This window comes from Corapipo altera, unplaced genomic scaffold, assembly GCF_003945725.1.
Source record: "Corapipo altera isolate COAL_440 unplaced genomic scaffold, ASM394572v1 44b, whole genome shotgun sequence".
NCBI classification, from domain to species: Eukaryota; Metazoa; Chordata; class Aves; order Passeriformes; family Pipridae; genus Corapipo; species Corapipo altera.
In genome coordinates, this window is record NW_020884932.1 from 2,086,671 (window position 1) to 2,111,067 (window position 24,397).

Consider the following 24,397-nt stretch of genomic DNA (forward strand, 5'->3'; position numbering starts at 1 on the left):
TAATCTTATGAACTGAAGGGAAGTGTGTGCACAAGTCCACTGTAATTGTTAGATGTTAGCCTTTCCATCACTAAACACATCAAAATTTTTCTGTATGCTAATGTCTTTTAAAAACACTTAATATTAGTCATCTAGGACTGGTGTGAATAGTGTGAGATAATGCTTTTTCCATCTGTAAAAAAAAGGTAAACAAAACTGAATATAATGACAATCAAAATAACATACTTATTATTAGATTATTAGTGATAAGATGGTCCTGTGTTATTTGATGATGCTGATTCTTAGTCCACTTTTAAAACTCTGAATTTGTCCTGCCTGCTCTTTTAGTGTTATGTATAGGAATTTATCTTCCTTTTTCAGTCTTCTGGGCTATTCTAAAAAGTACGGAGAGAAGGGGGGGTGGTTAGTGGTGGTGGTGGTAAAAGGATCAAGAAGTCAAACACACAAAAGTTAACCAACTTTAATGGATTGTATAATACAAAATATTATTACAGTTATTGGCAGAGTCCTTAATTGAATGTACCAGCAGTGCTATCAAATACTGTGTTTTCAATTATCTCCTTGAATGTGGATCACAGTTTACTGCTGAAATCCGGTTTGATTTCATTTGCTGAAATGTGGTGCCTTCTCAGTGAAGGAATAGAAACTCTTGGAAAGGTGCTGATCCACTGAGCCACCAATCTCAAAGTCCCACTTCTTTCCTCTGGAGGCTGTTTGTTGCTTGGAAAGATCCAGGATGTATAAGAGAACACTGCAAAGGAACAGGGCTGCTTTTTTACATTCCTCTCAGACAGCTTGTCAGCCTGTTCAAGCATGTTTGGTTGTTGCACTTTTTTCCTGCGGGGATGGTGAAGATACATACCCTGTCTGGCATCAGAGCCCTCCAGAGAAAGAAAAGGCCAAATGAAAGTTCTTGTCAAGAGCAGAATAAAACATAAAATTGTTTTCATAAAGTCATTTTAAAAGTAAAAAAAAAAAAAAAAAAAAAAAAAAAAAGGCAACCACTCTGGAAGTTCCTGCATGTAGCTTCATATTTCTTTTAAAAATAAATGCATCTGTCATTATATGCTGAAATTGCCCAATTTCTGCTTATGCTGATATATTTACCCATTTTAAAACCATATACAAAAGTAATTGATGCACAGGGTCTTTAAGAAGAGTATGCAGGTGAAGATCTTGTAAATTAAAAGGTGTGGTATACTTCTGTTACACTTCCCATAAGGGTATAATTCAAAAGGAGTGCTTAATATGACAAAATTGAATAATTTAAAACAATTGGTTTGATAAGAAAATTTTCTCTATTTCACTTCCTGTTTTCACAAGCACTTGGCACTTTAAAATCTCTCTGGGACAGTTTTAAATTTTGTTTCTTTGAAAATTATTTAAAAGGTGGTTTAGAGAAGTTGGGAATCAGAAATTACCTTGCTGGATAAGAACAGCAAACAAAACATTCACTTTTAATTTCCTGTCTCCAAACTTGTCCAATTCCATATGTGTTAGGGGAAATATCAGAAATGCTAGAAAGGAGAACTTGGCCAAAATCAATTAATAGCATGATTATGGTATGGCTGAAATCAATTAATAGCATGATTATAGTATGTTCTTAAGTACTTAAGTAGCCCCATATTTATTTTATGTTTTCTATGTATTCACATTCTTTACGGGTTCTGAACTTTACAGAGAATCAGTTATATTTAACCATCAGTTATGGAAGTTTTTACACTCCATGAAACTCGTAAATGGCAGGAAAAAAACATTGTCATAGTCCCCAAATGATATTTGCTTCTAAAACAAAAAAGAGATCCTCTATGCCCTTGAATCTGTAGAATAGGGAATATTTTTACTTATTCAGATGTTTTGATAAATGATTATAACATATGCTTATATCTCTAAAAACATCTGTGTTAACCCTGTTCAGGAATCATTTTCACGCCTCTAATGCTGTTGTGGTTTTGCAGCCATTGCGACTGCATTAATTTCTTATTTTAAAGTTTTTCTCTTATGTAGACTAGAAAAATGGCAAGCAAAATCACTGCACTAAAAAGCTAAAACCCTTTTGAGTAATTTTTCTTGTTTGATCTAACCTGGTTAAAGCTCCATGAGCAATACTTTATTTTTAAAATATGGTTACCACACTGATTTTCTGATCAATGACAGGATATTGTTAGCTTTTTTAGTATGAATAGCGTATAAACCAGCAGATGATTAAAAGAGTGCCGTCTGAAATATCAAGTTCACTCAGTTATCCATTCCTACTAGTTAGAACTATTATGAGAAAGATCTGAGGTTAGTACTCAACCATACACAAAAGAAAATACACCTTGAAATATCCAAGTCTGACCTAAGTGTATGAAATTTTCCATACCACTCGTAAAGATTCTGTATCACAGACCTCAGTAATTTAGCATTATTTACAGAGATACACAACTAGTAAAAAAATGTGACTGAGACTGACTTGAGTGAGGTATCTTGTGTAACGTATGGTCAAGAGATGTTTCCAAAGAACCAGTGTAAATTTCTAACCACTAGTCCACTTCAAAAAATCAGTTTATGAGACTGCTAGCTCAGGCCCTCAATCTTTGTGTGGTTTTCTTTATATGAAACTATAATTTTACATTCACAAAGAGAACACTTTTTTCCCTACAGAATCCCACATTTGCGTACCTAAGTTGATACATCCTTTGCATTTATTTACAAATACCCAAATCTATGAACAAATGCAAGCTTTGGTATGTATTCTTTGATTTTTTTTTTTTTTTGCAGCTGCCTTAGAGCCAATATACAGGACAGATTTTTCAGGCTTTCATGACAGACTTGATTTCACAAGAGTCAATTCCAGTCTTTCACTAGACACAGTTTACAGTGCAGCAGAAACCTCTTGTTCTCCAGTAGACTGTGTGTAGGTGGAGCTAGCTCTCTCAGCTGTGTCAACATAGAAAACAGGACAGTATTTGGAGAAGCGGGATGCAATCTGCTTTCGGAAAAAGCTGTGAAGATACTTCCTAAATTTTTCTCCGGCAAAGGCGTAAATCACAGGGTTGATACAACAGTGGATCATTGAGACTGTTTCTGTCACCTGGATTGCTTTGTGCAGTTGACTATTGCCTTCACAAGTAGTGATGGAAAACGCACCTTGAAAGTCACGCAGGAGAATGCAAATGTTGTATGGTGCCCAGAAAAAAAAGTAGATAATCATGATAATGAAAATAAGCCTGACTGCTTTATGTTTCTTCTCATTCCTACATTGCAGTAATGTCTTTATTATTTGTGTGTAGCTGCAAATCATAATTAACATTGGAATAAGAAGTCCCAGAATGTTCATCTTTAAAGTCAGGAATTTCTTCCATACATCTCTCTCCTCTGGTGGATAATGAGCGCTGCAAGTGTAGCCTGAGCTTTCCTCCTGAGTTTTGTGAAATACTATCCCAGGAACAGAAGCTAAAACAGCAACAGCCCAGGTGACGATGCTGGTGAGGGTGCCGTAGGCAACTGTCCTGGCCTTTAAAGCAAACACCGCGTGCACTATGGCCAGGTACCTGTCCAGGGTCAACAGGATTATGAAAAAGATGCCACTGTAGAAGCCAAGGAGGTAGACACCCGAGAGAATTCGACACAGCGCCTCCCCAAAAATCCAGTCGTGAACTGCGTAATAAGCCCAAAAAGGGAGAGAAAATACAAACAGCAGATCAGAAATTGCCAAGTTGAGCAGGTAGATGTCAGTCATACTCTTCAACCTCTTATATTTTACCAGGATAAGGATAACGAGCATGTTGCCTATCAGGCCAAATATCACCACTAAAGAATAAAGTGGTGGCAAAAGTTTTGATGCAAAGTGCTTTTCCTCAGTTCCAGGACAAGGTGTGGAATCACTGTAGTCAAATTCTGTTGTATATGGCAAGTCGATGAAATCTGTTGTATCATTTCCCATGGTGTTTTGGTCTGGAAAGGAAGAAAAGGATGGTAAACCAGAGGAATCTCTGAGCTTGGCAGCGAGGAGAATGAAATGTTTTGATGTACTCATTTGGAATGTGTTGCTGGTGAGGACACAAACATAGTAATGTTTCACACATTCACACATTGCAGAGCTCCCAGGAAACCCATCTATACATCTGTGAAATCATGTTGCTGCATGTTGGAAGTGTTGTGTGTCACTTCCCACATGTACACTGCCTGGTGCTTTTTTCCTTCTCAGTAGAGCCTGTCAGCTGCCTGACTCAACCAGAAGCAGAGGAATGATGAATATATTCAGAGCCATGGCTACTTTTGGTTTGGAAACTGTTGTGGGGACTGTTGTAGGGACTGAGCTTCCCTTGCAAGAAGGAGCCAGGGCCTGGGAGGTGAGGGTGCAGCAGAGCTGTGAAAGCCTCCAGGCCAGTTCTGTTACAGTGAGAGCAGACAAAGCCTTGTGACTTTGATATCAGCCTCTCTAGTCACCAGAGCCTCCCCCTTTCCCAAGTCCCAAGTAGGACTGTGAGCCAGGTGTAGAAGAATAGCTATCTTTGTGTAACTTGGTCTCTGAAAAGTTGAGGAGAACAGTCTTCTCACAGACCTCTGGAGAACATGGAAGAATTCTCGTGGGTCCCATGAGAAGCTGGGAAGAGGATTTTGTGAAGATGAGTGTCAGAATGGCCAAATGTGCTCCCTGGTCACTTAGTGGGGAAGTGAAATCAATGCCTTTGGTAGCCATTCAAATAGAGCTACTTGCTGTCTGATTGAAGGGCTGCTCTTTCTTGCTGTGCCATCATGACTGCTTTTCTCAGGCACTTCATGGAGGAGTGGTGACTGCCCATGGCAAGTTGATGGTTTTGAAATGAGCACCTTCCTGTCCATTTGATGCCTGTCCTTAGACAAAGGCAACAGCCTGCTCCTGACACAGAAGACCAGGCAGGGCCTCTGCCCCAGCTTGCTGTGTGATCCCTGACCACTCATGTCCCACAGCAGTGTTTGCTCCTTTCCTGAATGCACTTTTTTCAATGGTGTGGTCTACCCTGTGTGATTGCAGATGTCTTTTACAGACACCACACTCTCAAAACCACGACTTCATTCTCTCTGCACCCAAGTTTCTGCAAGACTAAATGTAACTGAAGAAACTCAGCCCGTGGTTGGAGTGACACAGAGACAGGCCTTTGGTCTGCTTTTTGGTAGAAACTGGTGGCTGGCCATTCTGACTTAGAGTCTGTGAAACCCCCAAAGCATCTCTTTGTGTCTGTTGAGAAAACTGTTCAGGAGACAGGACTATTTTCTGCTGTAAAAACTGATCACTTAGCATACTAATGTCCTTAATCTGTGTCAAAGTGGTTAACTTAGCTAAACCTAAGATGATGTCTTGGAGAAAGGGCTCTTTGATAGGTCTTTTTTCACTTCCCTGTAATCTTACAAATGAGGTTCTGCTGCCAACTCCTGATGGAGATTCTTATGCTATACAGTGCAGACATGAATCTGCTCTAAAAGAGGAAGCTTTATTGGAGCAAACTCTGCATCTTGTAAACAAAAAGTTTTGCTTTTGCAAACCTCCTTCCCCAAGTTCTTCTTGAGTCTGGCTGTTAACACTGCTCCATACAATAAAGAGGACATCCATATTCAGACAGTAGTTTGGCATGCTGAGTGTGGTGTAAACTTTTCTTCTGGAGAACAAGGAATAAAAGAAAATCAGCAAACTGTAACAGTTAAGATCTCAGCTTTGCCCACAATCAACTTCTTGGAGAAAATAAGTTTTGTCAAACTCCACAAAGACCATCTTTAGAAAATGCTGGCAATCTCTGTGAAACAGTTTTTTTCCACAGCTGTACTAACTACGTAGTTATTACAATACAGAGATAATGGTTTTGTTGGTAAAGGAAGTGGCTGTGGCTCCAGTTTGTTGCCAGTAAATAAGTTGATTTTAAAGTATCTAAGGGCTTGTATTTCTTAAATGCTTTCAGCAACACTTTAAAAAAAAAAAAAAAGGCACCTTTATAAAACACTGTTTGGTCCAAAACATTAACTTCTTTATTTCAAAATATGATGAGACTGGAGCACCATGTAAATATTTAATATTCCCTTCAGCTAGACCTGCTAGATCCATGTTGCATGCCCTGACAGTATGTCCCTGGTACTACCTGTAGCTAAATATCCTCATTTACTATGTGCCAGTAGCTATAGTGTCTGCTGGGATTATGGGGTGAGGGACTGGCTGCTACACAGTGCCAGACCCACCACTTCCTGTCTTGCTCATTTTGCACCAGCAAGATGCTCATGAATAAAAATGGGTATGAAAAACACCTTAGTCATAAACCCAGAGTGGGATTTTATGAGTATGTGATTGATAGGTTTCATGCAAATATCACTGCAAAATGCTGCCTTGATATTACTGTGATAATTCTTTTTGCAACAGTCCCTTCTTCCTGCTAACTGCTGTCTCAATGCCATTCCTGCTTTTCATTGGCCTTATTGGAATGACAACCACATCTTCCCTGCATCTTATCTTCTCCTTTACAACCCTCTTTGCATGCTTAAGTCATAGTCTCCTCTCTGAGAGGTTCCTTCTGCTACCTGAGCCCTATTCCTCTAGTATAGCCTTTGCTTCAGAAGCCTCTCTGCAAAAGTACTTGCTACTCTGGATTGTGTATACTATCCAGCACATGCTGACAATGGAAACTGCAGATACTAATTTGGAAACCAGAAAAAGGAACTGTAAGTGGGTTTGTGCTTTATCCTATAATCTTGATTCTTTAGGAAACAATGTTGGCCACTGGCTAGAATGCTTCACTGGGTTAATCAGCCTAGGTTGTTTATCTAACTAGAGGGATCTGACTGGGCTTATGTTTCCTGAGCATTAAAAAAACCCTAAAATATAGTCCATGAAAATCTCTGAAGAAAAGATATTTCAAAAAGAGGTCTATATTATTTTGAATACTCTTTAGATAAATGCAATATTTCTAGAACCCCACAATCTGCTGTATGAATCTGCTAGTCTCTGTTGCTCTGCTTGAGACTAACAGACATTCAGTTTTCAAGAGAAAGGCTCGCCATAGAAAAGATGAGCAAACTCATGTCACTGTTTTGTGCTGTTTCAGGTCAGAGCTTTCTGTTTTAAAAGAGGCAAAGATTTTATTAGTAAGTTTCGGTTAATTTGCATAGTGCTATAAAATATTAATAATTATAAAGCTGTAGCAAATGGAGGTAAAATGCTAAGCTATGCTGCATGTAAACAGGATCCATGAGTCAGAGTGTCTAAAATACAACACTGGATTTTCTGTAGTTATCCTAGGAGAAGAATAAGTACTCTTGACTCAAATAAGCTGTTTTATCTTAACTGTTATAGTTTTAAAATCTGTATTTCCAACATTGCACATCATTTTCAGGGAAAAAAATCAGAGAGGCACACTCCATTATACTTCTTACTCAGCTCAATTTCTAGATAGTTATTTCTTGGCTTACCTGGATCATCTGCTCAAGTCTTCCAGTGATTTTGCCCTTTAAAAATAGTGTATTCCATTTAACATATCCTACACATTTCCCCAGGGTAATTTTTAAAGATGAATACACTGGCAAGATTCCACTAGTATTTTTCACTTCAGGCTTCAAACTACCTAAACAGCTACCAAGGTTAAAAAAAAAAAAAAGGAAAAAAGAAAAAAAAGAGGCAAAAATTACTTACCATATATCTTACAGAGCAAGTGATGTCTTGTATTATTACAACAGGAGTAATGGTAAACTGATTTGTCAGTCACAAGACGAAGGTCAAAAACACCTCTTCCTGCGCGAAGAAGGATGTATCGGTTTGAAAACTTCTAGCAAAAAAAATATCTGTTTTCATTTAAAAAAAAAGAAGGAGCAGTTCTCTGGTTCTCTTTTTCTAAAAATGGGTCATCAGATGTTACTTTTCTAGCTCTGCGAGATGTGCAGAGATGTTGAAATTGTAGAGGATCCTCCAAGGAGCTGAACTCAAAGTTTCACAACCCACAGCTGTAATTCTAGAAAAAGGGGTTTATTTCGTTACTTTATCTTTTTCTTTTAGCTAATGTCTTTGATCAAAAACAGTTTACATGAGGTTCATCCCTTTATATTTTTAATCATTAAATTTCATTTATGTTTTTCTGTCCCTTAACAAAAAGTGGAGTTTTTAAATAAAGTTCATGCTTCTATTCAGAATTACCTGCACTTCCTTTGTCTTGGTCTGAGTTGCAGTCCTTATATTTTGAGAAATTTGACTGATTCTGTTTTTCTTTAACCTGGACTTCTGGACTATGTTTTTTATTTTAATCCCTCTCGTAAGACCATGACTTAGTCTATATAGTGAGTTTGACCTTTTAAAACAGCACTGTTGCTTAGTTTTTGGAATTAAGTTTCAAAAAAGCCTGATAAAATCTGATGTCATGTCACTTTCTTTCCTTGTGTCTGATTCTGGTGGTTTTCAGAGTTAGACTGAAGCTGCACTGTGAGCAGATTTTTAGATCCTTCTTGGACATCAAAGAAACCACACAGGAGGTAGGAAAGATACACAAAAAGCAGGAAAAAGATTGTACCTTACCAGATACGTGAGAGCCCCTGAGAGAGAAACCCTGAGAAACCCCCTCCTCCCCTTGACATCTCTTTGGAGGATTCTGGAGTATCTCATCCTATCAACCTATTGAAGGCACTAAAGGGATGTCTTTTCTGCGCTCAGTTCTTAGTATCCTTAAAAGATTTTAAAATGTCAAAAGCACAGTGGAGATGTCTTTCTTTGGATGCTGCTATTCCTTAACAGAAGTCAAGGGAATCACAGTTTCTGAGTTACATCTCAGATTTTGGGGGGAGACAGTAAGAAAGTTAAAAGCTCACCCTGTTTTCCTTGTCAACCCTTCTTTGCATGAGGGATTAATCTTTATTCCATGAGACAAATAGATTAGCTGTTCCAATGAGTTCTTTAAAGGCTGGAGTCACAGGGTCAAAACCAATGACCCTGTAGGGTATTCTAAGGGTATATTCACACTACCTTGCTCGATGGACTTCACTAGACCCCCTACACAGTCAGTGGAAAGAGCTGCCTCTGAAAATGTTTCCACTACACCTAAAACAAACTCCCAATTACTGCCAAACTTTTCTGGCAAAAAAATTCCACTTTTATAATGAAATCCTATAACTCTCAAACAAGGTATTGTATCAAATTAATTTTTCAATGTATAATTCCTAATCAGTCTACATACTAAAATTAACAGGCATTTTAAGTATTTCTTTATGAAGCCTGCTTTGTTATTTGTTGCTTGTTATATGTTATTGAACCCACTGAAGACTCTGAAACCTTTCCTAATATCACACTATAGGAACAGGGGAAACAGTTTTAAACCTGTTGCTGGTTCTGAAACATGCTCCCATAAAACTTGACCCCATCATTTGAACAACAACAACTTAAAACTAAGGTCTGTGATAGGCTGGTCTTCAGAAATAGTCCCTTGTTCCCACAGATTGATCGGCTTTAGTAACCTGATTTTGTTGATTATAGCTTTTTGTTCTCACGGCTCAGTCTGATCAGCAAGCATAGTGGGGCATTTTATTTACTGATTCAAGGTATTGCACACCAACAGAGGGCCTCTGTCACTCAGGGATATAGCAGCTGAGTAAGGGTAATGCTCTTGGTCTGCTCACTAGCTGCATCTTACAGCCAAATGAGAGACTCCCCAGAGTGAGTGTGCATTGTTGGACACTTGGCAGCCCAAATACTGGGCTCACTCTGGCAGCAAGTGCCTAGTCTGTGACTTTATTATCCACACCTGCGGGATAGGTACAATTAGCTCTACACCAGCTGCTGATAAGTAGAGCTACTGGGAAACCAGATTTGATCAGGTCTTACATGTAGCTGTAGGCGAGCCCTGGCCTCTTGTGCTGTTTGTGGGGCACTGGGGTGCTGGTGGTAAGCTTTTCATCAGTGCTGTTGGGATAAGATCTTTCTTTCTCTGCTCCCCTACTCCCCTCAGGCTCTCTCCATGGGCCCTTGCAAGAGCTGGTCTCCCATCCAGTCTGAAGCTCCATCACACCAGCCTGGGACTGGCCATCTTAATGCTGTGTCACCTCCTCTTCCCTGCTGCCTTCAGATTGCCTCCATCTAGTGTGTGTGAACACTGAGGCAGGGACAATGCAAGCAGCATGTGTTGTTACAAGTCAGATTTTTCAGCTTTTCTCAATCCCTTGCCCAATATCTTGTTGAAAAAGTGCACTGCTTCTTGTAGTGAGTAACAGTGGATTTTAAGAATTTTTACCTACAGGTGAACCTCATAATTTTACCAAAAAATTGAAACTATTGTTCAGTAATAAAAGTAATAATTCAGTGGATTGGTATAGCTTTGAATTTTACCTATTATGGTTTTATATTCAGACCTAAGGAGAAGTTATTTTCGGTGATGTGATACTCATTCTCTCCATAAAGATATTCTTGGAAATGGAAGTGAGTTTCGTTCCTCACGTGTGGGGCTCAAGTTGATGTACTCAGCAAGTGTGCAGTCACATACACTGTCAAATAAACTACATTTGTCAATCTCTTCTATCTAATGACTGATTATATGATGCATTTTCACAGTAATCAGACCATCACATTGAATTATCTGGTATCTAAGTGGTATGGCACTCCCACAAGGAGATATTGTCATTTATGTCAGGTCTCCACCAGTACTGACATATCTGCTAGGAACATACCAAAAGCTCGTGTACCAGCGTGACACACAAATGTCATCAAGTAGATTTGTGGGTACAGAAATCTGAAAATGCAACTAACAGTTTCCATTCAATTTATTGCAAACTTGCACCATCTGAAGAAAAAAGACTTGGGGAAAAAAGAGTCCTGGGACAGAATGACAAATACCTTTTTTAGGTAAACATGGTATGATAGTGCACAACACTTTTTAAAGGTCTATAACTACAGCAAAGCATTATAATCCTTTTCATTTGGAGAAGAGGTCTAATGAAGACAAGTGAACATAGACTGTGCTGTTACTTGTTCTATTCATAACAGAATATTCAATATGTCCAAATTAGGTTAGTATTGGCATATACTTTAATTCATGAGTAACATGAAATTGTTTTGAAGAGGCTGATTAAAGACATTCAGCTAAAACTGCTTTATTGCTTAGGGTATTTATACTTATCAGCTTTTTCTTTAAGATTCTCAAGTTCTGGTGACTAATCTTTTGCTGCCACCGTAACAATCATACCCAGTCTTAGCATCTGTGAGATGTATTCTTCTGAGGAAAACAGGGAAAAAAATATGATGTACCACACCTTAAGATTTCTATCATGGAGACTAGTGAAAAAAACAAACGAAACATTTTACACATAGATGTAAAGGAAGCTGGGTTACAAACAACAAACTCTGCGAGGCATAAGCATTTCTAATTTGAATTAACAGTTCTTCACATGGTTGTTTACTGACAGGAAGGACAATGGGGTTTTTTTCCCCCTATTATTCTTAGGTTCTGTGTTGTAAATCTTGCACATACATAATTGTACATTGCAGCATATATTAATTCCATTGTCATGTTATCATTTTTGTTTTGGCTTTCTCCAACCTGCTCTTACTGAACCAACTGTTTCCTCATGCAATGAGGAGGAGGAGGATGTTGCTCCCTTCTACTATTTTTATCCGGGCTTCTGATGTATGCTGCCTGTTTTTTATAGATAAGGGCTTGTCATAGTACAATAGACTTTACTTTTGGGTCACTGTTAAGCATTTCACAAATTTTCAGCTCTCAGATTCTCATTTTTACATAGACCTTTAATTCTCACACTTCAGGCTTTTTTGAGTACATTTATACTACATAAATTCTAGGTCTAGAGGTTGTGTTTGGGGCTATCACAACTGAACATTGGAAATGCTCCTCATTGTACATGTAAATCCTGGACTTTTTATCAGGCAGGTTAGGAAAATCACATCCCAAATTTCTTCCCAGTGAATACTAGGTCACAGAAAGGATGAATGGAGTCTGTACAATGGCAAGGTGTGTGCCGGTGTTGAAATAAAATACCTTGAGAGGGTTGAAAATTCACTGAAGTATAGTACAGGTGAAATAAAAGAACTTTTGAAAAACAGCAGAACAATCAAAGCTGCAGGAACAAAGAGCTGTGGGCCAAGAAATAAGAACACTAAATCAAAATACAAAGGAAATGAAACTGTTGCTAAAGCCAAAGAAGAAGTCTGCTTGAGCTTAGTGCTTAGTCATTAACATAACTTAACATTAGTTAAGTACCCACCTATAGGCTGTGATCACCCCTTATTCACAAAAACCCCTTCTTCACAGAGCATGCAGGGTAAAGTAAGGGTACACTGTATCTTTAAATGGAGTTGAGAGAATGCTAAGGCAAGGACTCCAGCTTTAAGTTGTTACCTATATGGGAAATGTCAGATTTTTACTGTTCGAAATGTATAAAAATGAGCACCTGGCATGCTGAAAGTGTGCTAGCTTTGTGGATTTACCACCTAGCACTCATCTCTGTGCAGATATGAAAGAAGCAAATACCTCAACTCTGTGTGTGTGAACTGGCTTCTTGCACACCAGGTGAAAAAACCCATATTCAGGACAACACCAGGACCCAGAAACGAGAAAGTACTTTTGGGTACCAAAGATTAGATATAGTCTGTAATTGTGCATATCTTATATTAGCAACCCTGAAAGTTATGTTCAAATGGCTCTTTTACTTCTATCCATTTGGTTTCTATTCCACTCAAAAGGTCTGGTATCAGGACAGGTTGTGTGTTTCATGTCGTAAGGATAGCATCCTACTGGCATTATCTTGTAGACAGTTCTGAAAAGCTGAGCGTCACTTGGAGGTTAGTGCAGTTTTGAAAACTGACCTGTGTTGCTCATAATGCTGCCCTCTTCCACCTCAGGGTTGGGGTCCCACCTTCCCAGGATCAGTCATTTCAGACTTCAAACACTCAAACCGAGATTGCTCTCGCTGTCACCAGACTTACAAAACTCTTAGCAGTTATACAAACTTACAAACCACTTTTTTTGCCCTATCATTCTATTTTCTGAATGAAGTACAGTTCCTAATAAGCAAATGTCACCAGAATATGGGTACAAAGACATGCCTACACCCCTTTGTTTTAACCTGGTTGTTATTGATATTTTAAATGCAGTAGAATTTTCCAGTTTGCTTTTGTTTCCCCTGTTAGCTTAATGTTTTTTAATTACTATACTGTTGAATAATGCTTCTAAGGCCACAGTAACCACAGTAGCCACTAGGACAAGGCCAGTTGGCATCAGCAGTTGAAATCAGCAGCAAAATTAAACTTCAAAATGAGCAGTATCTGCCTGTTGTGCTGTTTAACCTGGTCAGCATCATGTTATTCTCCTGGCACTTCCTTTGTTTCTCATTAACTGCAACAAGATATCATGTGAATTTGTCCTCATGTTCTCTGAATTTATCCCCATTATAATTTTCACTGGAAGGAGCAATATTTATTTTGGAGCTTCAGAGCTGAAAGTCTCTCATACTCACCTAAACCTTTGAATGTTCTGCTTAAAGTATTTACCTCTGGTCTTCCCATTACTTTATTATATTGATTTATTAGCCTCTGTTAGAGCTAATAAAGTCATTCTTTCATTTTTTGCTGGTACTTTTTCCTTTGTCATTTACTTTATCCATTGTCATTTACTCCTCTTCCCTTATATCCCATTTATGTTTATCTTATGTAAAATATGTACACATAAGGCTACAGTTGGATTAACAAACAAGAAAGTCTTATGGCAGGAACATCCCTATGTACTGGTTACCGGAAGTTTTATTATATATATGTTCATACATCATATACTTATTACAGACAAATCAATGGTAGTGATTATAAATCTGGTGGTTGCTTGTGAGCACTGTTCAGCAGTCACCAGCACCATACATGCACTTCTGCTATGTTTCCTTTTGCCCCTTAGGAAGTCTGCCTGACCACTGGCAGAGTTATCTTTTGCTGTGTGAGATATTTCTCCCTACACGTTTCTGAACCTGACAAAAGCATCTCCTAACAGGAAGGTCAGATTGTGTCCTGTTCGGTGCGTAAAGTAAACTGTGTGATGGGTTTCGGGGCTGTGCACCTGCACTTGTCCATGGCACATAGACATTCTTTTTTCATAAGGATGCTGGAAGCCCGGTCAACACATTACCCCTTCAGAAGTTCAGTTCCAAAAGTTTTGAACTTGCAACAATTTCCACTTAGCTGTTCAACATTTGCCGTAAAGCAACAATTTACTTGTGGAGTTCACAGAGGTCTTGTCTTCAACCTGTTTGATGTTCTGGTGCTACTTGCACACTATCTCCAATGCTTGCTTTTGTTTCCTCAATATCTCACCAGAGCAACGCAGATGCCTCACAAACACTGCAGTGATTCTTCCTTGTGTTAGTTTCTTCTCTGCTGTAGTTACAATCATAGCATATTTGCAAATCCTTGCCATTTTCTTAGCATACCTCTAGTTCCTCACACAGTTTCTGTACATCTGCCTGCGTCTCTAGCTCTCACATACACATTGTATCTTCATCTCAGTGTTTTTTCACTGCAGACCTTGAGTTATGGAGTATTTTCCTCCAGTATGTAAAATTTCTACAACCTCTCTGCCAAGGTGACTTGTGTTCTCTTTCATAGGGAATGTGAATCTTATTAAACCTTCCCCATGAGTAGCTCCATCCCACTGTAACCAGTCTGCTAATTTGAGGCTACCTGGCCTGTAACTATACTAAGGTGCAGGCACATCTGACCAATTAAGACTCAAAAACTACCACAAAGCTATCTAGAGCCCTGTATATCTCAGTGCAAAGCTACAATGAAGAACCAATGAGCACCTAATAATAAGCTAATCTTTAGGCTTAGTTTGTGTTTCTGCCAGCACAAAATATAAAATCAAAATCAGAGAAAAACAGGAGTGGGTATAGAATTTGGCTTATCCCATGGTGGACAGATGAGAAGAGTGTGCAGGGGATATGAGGAGATATGGATCATAGGCTGAAAAAAGGAATGGGTACAATAAAGCAGGGAGTATTACATGGTAAAGGAGCAGCATATTTTCATACTGAACTTTGAGTGCTTAAGTCCCTTACACATAGAACTTGGGAGATCAGGCACATGGCTTGGCTGGGGTCACTCTATACAGTGCAGAAAGTCTATGGAGAATCCTGTCTTTATTCCAATATTAATAAAGTGACATCTTTTATTGCCCTCTTTTGTTCCTTCTCTTTCCTTATTTAAAGCACACACAACCCTCTTTCTCCAGATTTCACTCATCTAAAATCTGTGGCCGCAGACATTCCCCAAAGCTATTGTAGTTCCCTCTTCTCAAGCTTGCTGGTGGATAAAAGGTGTGTCAGCTGCAGTAGCTTCTGGACTGGGCAGACAGTTCTATGCTTGCTTGGTTTGAAGTGTGGTATTTAGAGTGTTTAAGCCCGTGGCTGCCTCTTTTTTCCACCTCTTCTCTGAGAGCAGAACCAATGCCCTTTTGCTTACAGAAGAGAACATGGGCTACAGAGTACATACAATTTTCCAGACACAGATTTTATTAATTTCACTGCATTAACATGAAAACAGGAAGACACTTAATTCCAAAAAGATAATGATTTAAAATAGAATACAGCAGTAGTAATATCACAGTTACAGCAAGGTTTGTATTATGCTGAACTAATTTATACTTTAATATTGAAAAGGTGCTTTTACTTTGTTTCAGTAAGAAGTACAAAATAAAAGAAAATATTATTTCCAAGCGAGAAAGTTTACTGTGAGGGTAGATTTTGGTCTTTCATTTAGTCTATCTGTGGCTATAAACCACACAAGGTAGTGGCCAGGTAATAACAGCTGATGGGACCAGATAATAACAGCTGATAGGATAAGAACTAACAACTAATAGAAGCGTGCCTAGGCATTATAAGGCTAGAGGGGGAAGAGTATCTGCACCACCTAAATTAAGGCATGTGATACCTAAATTAAGAGGCTGGCATTTCCAGGTCCTTCTACAGCTGGACAGGTAATCTTCCTCTGAGACTATTTAAATCCTATGTCTGCTTCTGCCCCAGGTACTTCTTATTCTCTACTGAGTGCCTCACTGAGGCACCTTGAAGAGATTTGCTGTAATTTAGACATCTACATCACATGCTCAATGTTAAGTAGTGTGGAGTCCCCTCTGGTATCCTTACCTTGCTGGAAGTTGGTTGAACTTGCCCCTTCAGATTTCCATAAGCAAGTCCTTACATACATGAGCAGTGCCCTTTGAAATAAATGGGGAGAAAAAGGGAAGGACAGCTCACTTGCATAAGGAGTGCTCCCCTGCACTTCCATACAGTTTGAAGTAAGAAACTCTCTACTGTGCCCCTCCTTTCTCTTCGCTGTTAGCACCGTGTCCCTAGAATAGCACTTTCTTTTACAGGGAAACTCCTAATAATGGAATAAGTGTATGGACATAGGACAACATAGAGCATAAAGGTCTTGAGTCTTCAATCACCATGCGGTTCTAATTGAGGCACCAGTTGGCTAGAGGCACTCTTCTCCTGGGAAGACAGAGCAAATATGACTCCTCTGGAGTTGGCTGCTTTTGCAGTTCTAAGGCTACTGTCTTCCTAAAAGTGTTTCCCAAACATCAAACTTGCTGTATGTGCGAAGAGCATGTTTCTCTCATACAGAAACCTAACTTGACACACTTGTGTCATGTGTTGCCACATAAACTCTTCTTCTACACACTTGGTTTGTCTGTCCAGAGCTAGGAAGGCCTCCTCTCAGTGCTGTATCATAGTCTCCAAAATCCTTCAGATGTTCGTGGTATTTTTTTCATACTGAATCTTGCATAGCAAATGCTGAGGTAATTTTCATTCTGGCCTTGTAGATCTTTGCTGAAGTGCTTTTATTGGTTAAGTGGTTTTTTTCTTGGAGGGATATGATTTGTCAGAAACAAGCTAATGTTTTTTAGGCTGGCATCATTGTCTTGTGCAGTTGGTGTGTACAGTTACATGAAAAATTTCACCCACAAAAATCACAATATTGCTGATTAACAGCCCACTTTGGAAGACGTCAGTAACAGAACAGTGATATGGTAGACATAAAATTAAAAAACTAAAATCAAAATACTATAACTTAGTCTGTAGTTGAGAAGATTATGTTCAAAAATGGCTACACTGTTAGCTAACTGATAAACCCTTGGGTTAAATGGTCCCAGTAAGATAAAGGTCAGTCAATTCTCCCATCAGAGGAGAGATATTATCTTGATATAACTCATATTAATCCTTAAATTCCTTTTTATTTAAATATCTTTTATTCACGTGGGGAAAATAAGGAGTAGGAGGGAAAAACAAAGAAAACTAAAAGCCTCTCCTTATCAAAGGCTTGACCATGTTGCAGAAAGAATACAGACACTTCCAAAAGGTACTTCACTAAGGTTGAATACTAAACAGGTAGATCAATCCCCAAAGCTTCCTCCTGGTGTTTATCTTACAGTGTTCACTAACAGAAATGGATCTTGTGAGATGACCTAATACTCCTTACCCTTTGCAATATTGTATTTCCCCGGGGTAAATCTCACTGGATAGAATTTTTGTAAAGAAACAGAATCATACTATTCTGGGTACCATTCAAATCTTGATGTGCTACAGCTATGGTACTAATATTTCCTGGAGAACTCATTGATTCTCTTAGTTTAACAATGGAAAATGCTGTAATTCCAGGGAACACTAAACCACAAGAATTGAGGGTCATACAGTTTTCAGTAGTGGTCGACATAAAGATCTTAAATAACATCAGGCAGTCCTTAAGGCAAAGCAAGTGGTGCAACATTTACTAACTAATGTTCTGATGTAATTTTACAGTCCAGTAGAGATGTCGTGATCTGCAGTGGATGCTGTGAATGTGGAACTGACTCTTTCTAATTTTTCCTGATACAGACTTGGACACTTTTTGCAAAGGTGAGCTGCAACGTGCTTTTGGAAAAAGGCGTGAAGATATTTCCTAAATTTTTCTCCAACAAATGCATAGATCACAGGATTGATACAGCAGTGGATCATTGATATTGTTTCTGTCACTTGAATTGCTTTCTCCAGTTGGCCTTTGATATCACAAGTTGGAGTGAAAAGTGAACCTTGAAATGTATGCAAAAAAGAAGAAATATGGAATGGTGTCCAGAAGATGAAGTAAAAGATCATGATCACAAAAATAAGTCTGACTGCCTTCTGTTTTTTCTCACACTTAGATCTCAATAATGTTTTAAGAATTTGTGAGTAACTGAAGATCATAATGAGCATTGGAACAATAAGTCCCAGAATGTTCATCTTTAAAATAAAGGAGTACTTCCAATTTATTGTGGAATCACTTGGATAATGAGCACTGCAAGTATAACGTAAACTTTCCTTCTGAGTTTTGTGAAACACTATCCCAGGAACAGAAGCTAAAACAGCAACAGCCCAGGTGACGATGCTGGTGAGGGTGCCGTAGGCAACTGTCCTGGCCTTTAAAGCAAACACCGCGTGCACTATGGCCAAGTACCTGTCCAGGGTCAACAGGATTATGAAAAAGATGCCACTGTAGAAGCCAAGGAGGTAGACACCTGAGAGAATTCGACACAGCGCCTCCCCAAAAATCCAGTCGTGAACTGCGTAATAAGCCCAAAAAGGGAGAGAAAATACAAACAGCAGATCGGAAATTGCCAAGTTGAGCAGGTAGATGTCAGTCATACTCTTCAACCTCTTATATTTTACCAGGATAAGGATAACGAGCATGTTGCCTATCAGGCCAAATATCACCACTAAAGAATAAAGTGGTGGCAAAAGTTTTGATGCAAAGTGCTTTTCCTCAGTTCCCATGCATGGTATCGAATCGCCATAGTCAAATTCTGTTGTATATGGCAAATCGGTGAAATCTGTTGTATCATTTCCCATGGTGTTTTGGTCTGGAAAGGAAGAAAAGGATGGTAAACCAGAGGAATCTCCGAGCTTGGCAGCGAGGAGAATGAAATGTTTTGATGTACTCATTTGGAATGTGTTGCTGGTGAGGACACAAACATTACTACGTTCAGTGTGAAAGAGAATGATATTGCAGAGCTCCCAGGAAACTCATCTATACATCTGTGAAATCACATTGTTGCATGTTGGAAGTGTTGTGTGTCACTTCCCACATGTACACTGCCTGGTGCTTTTTTCCTTCTCAGAAGAGCCTGACTCAACCAGAAGCAGAGGGAAGATGAGTCGTGGGTAGTTTGGGGCTGTTGTGCTCACCAGTGGAGTGTAGAATGCCAGGAAGGCAGCCACAGGAAAGCACAGTATCTGGCACTCAGAGCATAGTTGTGCTTCTCCTTGGGACTTGGCCACCAGCTTACTGTGCCAGTCCATCCTGTACTCCTCACCCAAGGAGGACCAGGCACTGTCCAGGTGTAAATGGTGCCTGCAAAGGCACTGTGTCATGGGTGAAAAACAGCTGACGCCAGTTTTTTAGGCTGCTTGTGACCTGGGAGCCTTAATGCCTATGGGAAACAGGACACTGGAAAATACTAAACATACCTGCCCAGTGGACCTGCTGTCCTGGGTGTTGCAGAGCGGGAGCTCAGCAGCGTTGGTCTGAGTCAAAATGGCAAACACTGTGTCCTTTAGAGACCCTGTGCCAGGTGTAGGCAATGGCAGCGTGTTGGTTTCAGGTCGCTTTGGATTGAAAACAGTGCACAGTCCTGTAGAGAGAAAGGAGAGACAAACACATTGGCAAATGGCACAAAAGATGAGAGTTGCTGTCAGGATGGCCTCTGACACCTGTGTCTGTTGTGGCATCTTACTGTCAGTTGAAAGACCTCCCCAGTGCTGCTTGGGGATGTAAGGAGTTTTGATTCCTTGTTTCAGTAGCTGTTTACAGGCGTGATTCAGGAGCTGCAAAGTTAAGACTTGACTGAGTGTCTTGGAGGAAGCACAAAGGCGAAAGGCAGATATGGACATTGCTATCTGTGTGCACTACAGTTCTTCATGTGATGTTGTTCTTCACCCTTTGTTATTCAGTGTTTCCAGCGAGGCAACACTGAGGAAGTGCAACCTCTCTGTCCCTTCAGTTTTGGTTTGGGAACCATTGTAGGGACTGAGCTTCCCTTGCAAGAAGGAGCCAGGGCCTGGGAGGTGAGTGTGCAGCAGAGCTGTGAAAGCCCCCAGGCCAGTTCTGTTACAGTGGGAGGCCCTCCAGTCACCAAAGTCTTCCCCTTTCCCAAGTCCCAAGTAGGACTGTGAGCCAGGTGTAGAAGAATAGCTATCTTTGTGTAACTTGGTCTCTGAAAAGTTGAGGAGAACAGTCTTCTCACAGACCTCTGGAGAACATGGAAGAATTCCCGTGGGTCCCATGAGAAGCTGGGAAGAGGATTTTGTGAAGATGAGTGTCAGAGTGGCCAAATGTGCTCCCTGGTCACTTAGTGGGGAAGTGAAATCAATGCCTTGGTAGCCACTCAAATAGAGCTACTTGCTGTCTGATTGAAGGGCTGCTCTTTCTTGCTGTGCCATCATGACTGCTTTTCTCAGGCACTTCATGGAGGAGTGGTGACTGCCCATGGCAAGTTGATGGTTTTGAAATAAGCACCTTCCTGTCCATTTGATGCCTGTTCTTAGACAAAGGCAACAGCCTGCTCCTGACACAGAAGACCAGGCAGGGCCTCTGCCCCAGCTTGCTGTGTGATCCCTGACCACTCATGTCCCACAGCAGTGTTTGCTCCTTTCCTGAATGCACTTTTTTCAATGGTGTGGTCTACCCTGTGTGATTGCAGATGTCTTTTACAGACACCACACTCTCAAAACCACGACTTCATTCTCTCTGCACCCAAGTTCTGCAAGACTAAATGTAACTGAAGAAACTCAGCCCGTGGTTGGAGTGACACAGAGACAGGCCTCTGGTCTGCTTTTTGGTAGATAGTCAATTCAATTACATGGTGGACCATTCTGAGCTGTAGCATGTGAAATTTCTAAAGTGTCTTACGCTCATGTCAGCCTACTCAGCAGTTTGAGCAAAAGCTTATTTCCTGATATGTAATTACAGACCATTCAGGATTCAGAGGACTTAGTTTTGATCTGGATTTTTATCTCAGTGGATATATATAATGCAAATAATCTTCTTGAATAAATTTTGTTGGTTACACAGAGTTAAAACAATTTTCTCTGTGTGTATATGCACAAGTAAACATTCACATATATACACTCATATATATAGAACTGTAATATTGTAGAATCATTGAATAATTTAGATTAGAAAAGACCTCCGATATCATTGAGTCCAACCATTAACATGACAGTGCCAAGTCCACCATGTACCTAAGCACCCCATCTACACACCTTTTAAATATCTCCAAGGATGGTAACTCAACTGTTTCCCTGGGCAGCCTGTTCCAATGCTTGATATCCCTTTCAGTGAAGAAATCTTTCCTAGTATTGGATATAAATCTCCCCTGGCACACTTAGCCTTGTTGAATCTTTGTATTTGTATACGAAGAAAATAATTAATTTTTTTCTTTTCATTTTGGAACTTACTCTGAGTTGTAACACCAGCAGAAAATAATTGTGGGAGCAGCAGAACTAAAGTTAACTGATTCCCTACAGATTTGTCTCCTTTGCTGTCCAAGTCTTATGTCCTGTGAGGGGTTGATCCCCGCCAGCAGCTAAGCCCATATCGAGTCACCCACTCACATCCCCTGACAGCAGGATGGGGGAAAGAATCAGAAGTGCTGAAGCAAGATAAACTTGCAGGCTAAGATAAAGACAGTTGAATAAGAAAATGAAACTGAAAAAGACCACAAGAGATGATACAACGACAAATGCTTGCCACCCACTAACAAGCAGATGGATGGCTAGCCAGTCTCTGAGCAATGCCTATTTTGGAAAAACTTCCCCTTGTTTTTTGCTGAGTATGATCCTTTTGGTCAGTTTGGGTCACTTGTTCCAACTGTGGTCGCAAGTCTAAAAGACATCATCATAAGGTCTGCTGTGAAGAAAAGTAAGTCCATCCCAATCAGACCAAGTTCACCTTCCCACTACCAAAACTGAGCTCCTGAGCTATACAATTCACACTGATGCTGGCTAGAAAGACAGCATGTACTGTGACTGTTTTGTTTACTGTCTCTGACCTGTTGGGAAAACTCTGAGCATTTGCATGGGTGAGAAGCCAGATACTCCTCTTCACGACAAGCACAAAATATTAAAAATATTTTCTGAAATGATTTATAAAAAATTCCTTCTCCTTTGCATGCAGGTAATGATAATCACAAAGAACTCTAGAAAACTGACCTGGCTAAAAAATTCTTCTGGAAATTACTTGTTTGCATTTGACCTGATGATCTCGGAGGTCTTTTCCAACCTGGTTGATTTTATGGTTCTATGGTTCTATGACTTCTTTTTTTTAATTTATCTTTAACCATTTTTCCAATTTTCATTTTCATGCAGAATGGAACATCTTCTGCAGAAGCTGTAGCCCTTGAAAAGAAGTCTGGTTTTAACTCTTAAATTATTTAGGCACAAGCCTTCAAAGATTGGTGTGTTATAGCAAAGAAATTTCCAGGTTTATCTCTGCTCTTGTGCTTTTTAAACATAATCTTCTGAAACATTCTGATTTGGGAACTTTTGATTATTTCATTTATTTCCCTCTTTTTTTTTCCTTCCAAAATTACAAATGAATATCCAGAAAGCCTTAATTATTTTAGTTTGAGGGGCTTTTGCATTTTCTGGACTGCGTGTGGGCATCAGTGCCCACTGTCTTGCCCACAATCCCACAGTTTCTGCATGCACAGGGTAGTTTTATTGCTAACAGAAATTCTGAATGATTTTTGCAAAATTGGGCAACAATGTCAAGCCTAATGTTGCAATCAATATAAGATTCTCCTTTGTGCCCTCCTTCCTTTCTAATTCATTCTGTGTTCTAAGCACACAAAATCATCTACATATATGAGCCGTCCAATAAGAGGCTACTGTTGTTTCGCCTTGGAGGACTGGTTATGTTCAGAGTTGCCAAAGAAGCTGGATACAGAGAGGTGTGACCAAGCCATGGGCCAAATGCCTGCACCCTGGAAAAGAGTTCTTGCAGAGAAAATAGGGCTACATCTTCGATGGGAGAAAATTTGGTCTGTTTAATAATTGAAGCTTTGTGGTCCCAAATAAACATAATTTTATTTCTTTAAGTTTTAACAAAGCTGCACTCATGGCAACATCACAGATTCCTGTAACAAAAATGTAGCTCTGAATCATGTCTTTTCTGTATTTTGGGTGCTTTGAGAGAAGCCTTGCTAGCTCTTGAGCATTAGGTGCTATCTATAGTGTCACCTTTAGCTGTAAAATGCCTGGGTGCCAGTATGACTATCAGACATTTCCATGTAATTTAAGCAGAGAGGCTCCTGAGTTGCTACAGTGACTTACTCAGGTATGACAGTTGTCACAGCTCAATGAGTCTGCAGTACCCTAAAGGGGATTTGGACAAAGTTTCCTCACAGAAATCAGAGTAAGTAATAACTAGTTAGAAGAGTGCCTATGCATTAATGGAGACACTTAGCTCAAAATTTAATGACTCCAAAAGTTCCCTTTCCCTTGTTACAGTCTAAGACAAGATTTCTCTTTTGAAATGCATGAGTAGGTAACACAGTGCTACTGCCCCTGCCCTCACTCTCCTCCTTTTACAAATGCCAGTGCTTGTCATACAGAAAAAGAAACTGCTTAATGACTTGTAGTCAGCTTAAAAGTGTGTCAGCAGCTTCTAGGGCACTTATAGAGAGATGTATAATGTAGCAGAGAGTAAAACTGATACTCAAATAACAAAAAATAATACCCCATATTCTGATAGCAGGTGTTGCAAGAGGATTAGCCAGTGTTTCCCACTAATAGTTCTATCTCTTTAACTTTGACTTTCCAGGAGGAGAAAAACTACAGAGAAAACTCTGCGCAGACACCTGCACTTTCTTGGAGAGCAAGCATAGATGTAGGAACATTTCTTGTTACCAAAAAAGATGAAGAAAAAGATGAAAGTGTAAACTAAATGCTCCATGTAAGTCTCTGAACTGATAGTTTCCTTCAAACACATCTTTTCATGTGGTAGTTGCCACAGTCTTTCTTTCTATGATTCGACTAGGGAAAGAGCCCTTTCCTTGCTTGGAAAACCTCGCTTGGAAAACCTCTTCCTCTTTTATAACAGCTGAGCATTAGAAACATTCAGAATTGCTTGCCTCCTAACTGATGAGGTTTTTTCAACCTTGTAGAACTTTCAAGGAAAAATGTCTTCTGGGCTGGAAAAAAAAAGGCTTAATTCTCTGTGAGCCCTCAAAATCCTATTCTTTCCATTCCCCATCAAAAACAGAGAGACCGTCCTGCAAAAATTCTGAGCTTTTCTGAAGTTAAATAGAGTGAGTCTATGTGGTCCCAGGAAAAGAGAAGTAGGAATATGTTCTTACCCAAAAAAATGTACAGTAAAAGAATAGTGTAAGTACTGAAAATA

At 39.6% G+C, this 24,397-nt stretch overlaps 2 protein-coding genes and 1 long non-coding RNA gene across 4 annotated transcripts; 1 reads left to right on the forward strand and 2 right to left on the reverse strand.

Moving 5' to 3' along the window:
- Positions 1-981: 981 nt before the first annotated feature.
- LOC113954762 (C-C chemokine receptor type 5-like) lies at positions 982-19,505 on the reverse strand. Of its 2 annotated transcripts, none has more exons than XM_027659517.1 (2): positions 19,478-19,505; positions 982-3,939 (listed from the first exon to the last, which is right to left on the reverse strand). In XM_027659517.1, exon 2 carries the CDS (start codon positions 3,926-3,928, stop codon positions 2,858-2,860), a length of 1,071 nt encoding a protein of 356 aa, XP_027515318.1. In that variant the 5' UTR covers positions 3,929-3,939; positions 19,478-19,505; the 3' UTR covers positions 982-2,857. The 2 variants fall into 2 exon arrangements, with proteins under 2 accessions (XP_027515318.1, XP_027515319.1); XM_027659518.1 differs by lacking the exon at positions 19,478-19,505 and adding an exon at positions 7,640-7,911.
- On the forward strand, positions 4,085-18,099 carry LOC113954763. Its single transcript, XR_003530332.1, has 3 exons — positions 4,085-4,337; positions 17,782-17,877; positions 18,013-18,099. It is a non-coding gene; the product is annotated as an uncharacterized LOC113954763 (long non-coding RNA).
- LOC113954761 (C-C chemokine receptor type 5-like) lies at positions 15,467-19,592 on the reverse strand. Its single transcript, XM_027659516.1, has 2 exons — positions 19,478-19,592; positions 15,467-18,857 (listed from the first exon to the last, which is right to left on the reverse strand). The coding sequence occupies exon 2, from the start codon at positions 18,844-18,846 to the stop codon at positions 17,776-17,778; it is 1,071 nt and encodes a 356-aa protein (XP_027515317.1). The 5' UTR covers positions 18,847-18,857; positions 19,478-19,592; the 3' UTR covers positions 15,467-17,775.
- Between the last annotated feature and the right edge of the window lie 4,805 nt (positions 19,593-24,397).

Excerpts from the sequence above, each read along its gene's own strand:
- LOC113954762 (XM_027659517.1), bottom strand. The coding sequence starts at position 3,928 with ATGGGAAATGATACAACAGATTTCATCGACTTGCCATATACAACAGAA.
- LOC113954761 (XM_027659516.1), bottom strand. The coding sequence starts at position 18,846 with ATGGGAAATGATACAACAGATTTCACCGATTTGCCATATACAACAGAA.